Source organism: Salvelinus fontinalis, chromosome 17, assembly GCF_029448725.1.
Source record: "Salvelinus fontinalis isolate EN_2023a chromosome 17, ASM2944872v1, whole genome shotgun sequence".
NCBI classification, from domain to species: Eukaryota; Metazoa; Chordata; class Actinopteri; order Salmoniformes; family Salmonidae; genus Salvelinus; species Salvelinus fontinalis.
The window spans coordinates 39804485-39809710 of NC_074681.1; the positions used below are offsets into that span (position 1 = coordinate 39804485).

Genomic DNA, 5226 nt, shown 5'->3' on the forward strand with positions numbered 1-5226 from the left:
GTAGTAATCATGGTCAAATTACCCACTGGGGGACCCCAATTGATGTTGCTAGTTACTTTCACTCAGATATCGTATTTAAAAACTCCAAATATTTCTCTACGCCCATGGCAAAATGTGTAGGATTGCAGGAAATGAACTCTAAAACTTCAATTTTTTATCTCACTGTCAAGAGGGGGGCCACTAAAATGTTTTGCTAGCAAGGTATGGTGAGGGACCACACGACAAAATGTTGCTTGGGGACCCCAAAAGGCTAGGGCCAGCTCTGACTGCATGTGCGGGTATGGATGAGGGTACGCAGACCCACGAGCCACTGCGTCCCCTCATGATGAGTTCAGATTTTTTGTGGCCCCCACCCCCATCAAAGTTGCTCATCTCTGCTCTAGAAGCATTCTGATACTAAACCTACCATGGTCATAGTTCTCAAGATATGCCATCTCTTGGGGCGTTGCAAAGTCCTCAGCTGATTCCACACTCTGTTGTATTGATGAAGCTCCATAATGATTACCTACATACCTTCAAAACATTTTAAGAAAAGATGAGGACAGTGTCAGATACAGTTTGCATCGGTAATCAATTAACTCCAACCTGATGAACTGTATGTTTTGGATGTGGAAAAAGAGTGTATGTACCTGCAAGCAGCAGGCGTATAAGAAAATTGCTGAATGTTCGTAGCCCCAGTCCCACCACTCATTCTCATCTAAAGGAACAAGTAACAGGCAGACAAAACACAAATTCAGTTGACATATAAACCATTTAAAAAAGCTAAAACATGTTACGCCTTTGATTTCAATGCATGATTTATGCCAAAGTACAAATGAGTCTTGTGCGAGTCTCTTAAGTTAGAATTCAGCCCAAAGGGGTTATATTTTAAAGGACTGCTGCAGTTCTTGTCAGTTGTTCTCTCACTTTGAGGCGTTTGACTGGAGTCTCCGTCAGTGTGTCACTCCTGGTCTTCAGGTCTTGGAGGTAGGAAGAGAAACTCGAATGCTGATTCATAGGCCTCTTCAGAACCACTGGCACTCCATTTTGACCTGGGAAACATAATTAGGAGGATCTGAAAATACAGCACCTTCAGGAAGTTGACCCCTTGACCTTTTCTACATTTTGTTGTGTTACAGCATGAATAAAAAATGAATTCATTTTAATATTTTTTTCACTGGCCTACACACAATAATAGCCCGTTATATCAAAGTGGCATGACTGTGTGTTTTTAGAAAAGTTTACACAATATGTCAATAAGTATTAAGCCCCTTTGTTACGGCAAGCCTAAATAAGTTCAGGTGTAAAAATGTGCGTAACAAGCATACATTGAATATCCCTTTGAACATGGTGAAGTTATTAATTACACTTTGGATGGTGTATCAATACACCTAGTCACTACAAAGATACAGGTGTCCTTCCTAACTCAGTTGCCGGAGAGGAAGGAAACCGCTCAGGGATTTCACCATGAGGCCAAAGGTGACTTTAAAACAGCTACAGAGTTTAATGGCTGTGATAAGAGAGAAGGGTATGCTTGTAATCGTTAAGGACTAAGCACAGGCAAAATCCTAGAGGGAAACCTGGTTCAGTCTGCATTCCACCAGACACTGGGAGATGAATTTAACTTTCAGCAGGACAATAACCTACAACTGTCACGTTCGTCATATGAATCGGAACAAGGCGCAGCGTGGTATACGTACATTCTTCTTTATTAAAGAAAGAACACTGAACAAACTAACAAAACGAACGAAACGTGAAGCTATATGAAATAGTGCAGACAGGCAACTACACATAGACAAGAACCCACAAACACCAAAGGGAAATGGCTACTTAAGTATGATCCACAATCAGAGACAACGACAAACAGCTGCCTCTGATTGGGAACCATATCAGGCCACCATAAACATACAAATACCTAGACCTACAAAACCCTAGACATACAAAAACCATAGACAATACAAAACCCCTAGACAATACAAAAACGAGCGTATCCACCCTAATCTCACCCTGACCTAACCAAAATATAAAGAAAACAGGGATATCTCAGGTCAGGGCGTGACAGTACCCCCCCCCCCAAAGGTGCGGACACCCGGCCACAAACCTGAACCTATAGGGGAGGGTCTGGGTGGGCATCTGCCTTTGGTGGCGGCTCTGGTTCTGGCCGCCGCCCCCCCTCTTTACGCTGATCACTCCGCCTTTGTAGAACCGGACCGTGGATAATCGCCGGAGGCTCTGGACCGCAGATCGTCGCCGGAGGCCCCGGACCGGGGACCGTCGCAGGAGACCCCGGACCGGGGATCGTCGGTGGAGGTTCCGGCCCGGGGATCGTCGTTGGAGGTTCCGGACCGTGGCCCGTCGTTGGAGGTTCCGGACCGTGGCCCGTCGTTGGAGGTTCCGGACCGTGGCCCGTCGTTGGAGGTTCCGGACCGTGAAACGTCGCCGGAAGCTCTGGACTGGGTACTGTCGCCGGAAGCTCTGGACTGGGTACTGTCGCCGGAAGCTCTGGACTGGGTACTGTCGCCGGAAGCTCTGGACTGGGTACTGTCGCCGGAAGCTCTGGACTGGGAACTGTCGCCGGAAGCTCTGGACTGGGAACTGTCGCCGGAAGCTCTGGACTGGGAACTGTCGCCGGAAGCTCTGGACTGGGAACTGTCGCCGGAAGCTCTGGACTGGAAACTGTCGCCGGAAGCTCTGGTCTGTGGAAGCGCACTGGAAGCCTGATGCGTGGTTCCGGAACTGGTGGCACCGGGCTGAGGACACGCACCTCAGGGCGAGTGCGGGGTAGAGGCACAGGCCGTACTGGACTGTGGAAGCGCACTGGAGGCCTGATGCGTGGTGCCGGAACTGGTGGTACCGGGCTGATGACACTCATCTCAGGGTGAGTGCGGAGAGGAGGCACAGGACGTACTGGACTGTGGAGGCGCACTGGAGGCCTGATGCGTGGTGCCCCCACTGGTGGTACCGGGCTGGGGACACGCACCTCAGGGCGAGTGCGGAGATGAGGCACAGGATGTACTGAACTGTGGAGGCGCACTGGAGATCTGGAGCGAAGAGCTGGCACAATGCGTCCTGGCTGGATGCTCACTTGAGCCCGGCAAGTGCGAAGAGCTGGAATAGAGCGCACCGGGCTATGAATGCAAACTGGAGACACCGTGCGTAACACGGTGTCTGACCAGTCACACGCTCCCCAGCACGCCCACTCTGCAGCGCTCTCAATGCTAGCACCTCTCTCCGGAATCTTGCATCGAACTCCTCATCCGACTCCCTGACTGGCTCTGGTTCGCTCCTCGGCTCCGCCGAATGCTCCAGAACACTGAACAAACTAACAAAACAACAAAACGAACGAAACGTGAAGCTATATGAAATAGTGCAGACAGGCAACTACACATAGACAAGAACCCACAAACACCAAAGGGAAATGGCTACCTAAATTATGATCCCCAATCAGAGACAATGACAAACAGCTGCCTCTGATTGGGAACCATATCAGGCCACCATAAACATACAAATACCTAGACCTACAAAACCCTAGACATACAAAAACCCTAGACAATACAAAACCCCTAGACAATACAAAGACTAGCGTATCCACCCTAGTCACACCCTGACCTAACCAAAATATAAACAAAACAGAGATATCTCAGGTCAGGGCGTGACAACAACACAAAAATCTACACTGGAGCTGCTTACCAGGAAGACAGTGAATGTTCCTGAGTGGGCGAGTTGAAAATCTATGGCAATTTGACAGAGCTTGAAGAATTTTGAAAATAATACATGGGTAAATGTTGCACAATCCAGGTGTGGAAAGCACTTAGAACTCACCCAGAAAGACCCACAGCTGTAATCGGTACCAAATGTGCTTCTACAAAGTATTAACTCAGGGGTGTGAACACTTCTGTATTTAACTTTCAATACATTTGCAAAAATGCCTAAAAACATATGTTCACTGTCATTATGGGGTAGTGTGTGTAAATTGATGAGAAAAAAATGAATGTAATCAATTTTGAATTCAGGCTGTAAAACAACAAAATGTGGAAAAAGTCATAGGGTATGAATAGTTTCTGAAGGCACTGTACACTATAATACTTTAATCAAACATTTTAATTATTTTAAGTGTCAATTGAGCAATGGAATGGACAGTTTTTGAGGACTAAAAACTTGACTCACAGCAGTCGTGGCCACACTGATCCTTGTTTTTGCAGAAGTGGTTACATTGTCTTTTGCCTGGAACTGGTTGTGAGGAACCGGAATGTCATCAGGAAAAAAAAGATATAGCACATTTTGTTTCAAAACAACAAAAACAGTCCTGTGAGTCTGCAAGTACAACTTAGTAATAGCTCAAAGCATTCTAATGTTTGGTGTCAAACCAGCCTACCCTTTTCTGTGGATGTGGAGGTTCTCTTCTGTGCCGTAACCTGTGTTTGCTGACCTGTTGGCTGTATTCTCTGTGTTGCACCCTGTGATCTCTGAGCATTAGCCTGTGCTATTTGCATCGTGTCATGTTGCTCAGGTGTGAGTGATTCACCTTCGTACCTCTTTGGTCCAGAGTAGAAGGCACTAAACTTCTGCTGAATGTCCAACCCCACTGCAGAGAGGAAGATCTCAACGTAGTTAATAGAAGGTGTATATTCTTACTTTTTACAATTCTGACTGAAACAATTTAATTCGACTTAAACTGCCTTTTAGAAGTTTTATGTAGTTTGTACAAGTTTATTTTGAACAATAACAAATGTAAAATCCTGATAGTTAACTGCCTGACCGTATTCTGAGCTGATTAGATTCACGCTGATCTCCTCTCCTTTGAAGGCTTTCGCCACTTCGATCTTCTTTGACCAGTTTCCCGACTTCAACAGCATCAAGTCTCTGGATGAACACACAATACAGTCACTCTCCCTTACATATTTCTTTTCCTTTCTTGTTCTCCCTCTCTTCTGCTCTCTTTCCTTCACTGTTTTCCTTGTATGAGTGTATGACGGTAACATTTTACTTAAAGCCTGCAGGTACAATGCTTTCTAACTTGTTATAAGCATGTATGACCTTTTAAATATTTTATAATACACTTTTAATATGTTCTGTCTCTACCTACAAGCTTTAGGTAAAGTGTGTCTCTATGCATGTGTGGATCAGGTTGTGTCTGTGTGTGACGACATTTCTGGAAATGCCAGTCCTAATCTTTACGTGAGTTTTTGCAGGAAGACCACGTTGTTGTCACAGTCCCCGATGATCATTGTGACATAGTGGTGGTCA

General features: G+C 46.0%; 1 protein-coding gene across 1 annotated transcript in view; it reads right to left on the reverse strand.

Annotated features, from left to right (window-relative positions):
* LOC129814355 (putative RNA polymerase II subunit B1 CTD phosphatase rpap2) overlaps window positions 1–4961 on the reverse strand; it is a 30143-nt gene extending 25182 nt beyond the window's left edge. The window contains exons 1-6 of the mRNA XM_055867444.1: window positions 4739–4961; window positions 4355–4564; window positions 4147–4209; window positions 907–1031; window positions 630–697; window positions 407–513 (exon numbers count right to left, since the gene is read on the reverse strand). Coding sequence (XP_055723419.1) covers window positions 407–513; window positions 630–697; window positions 907–1031; window positions 4147–4209; window positions 4355–4564; window positions 4739–4961 — 796 coding nt within the window. The remainder of the gene's footprint in view (window positions 1–406; window positions 514–629; window positions 698–906; window positions 1032–4146; window positions 4210–4354; window positions 4565–4738) is intronic.
* Window positions 4962–5226: the final 265 nt, after the last annotated feature.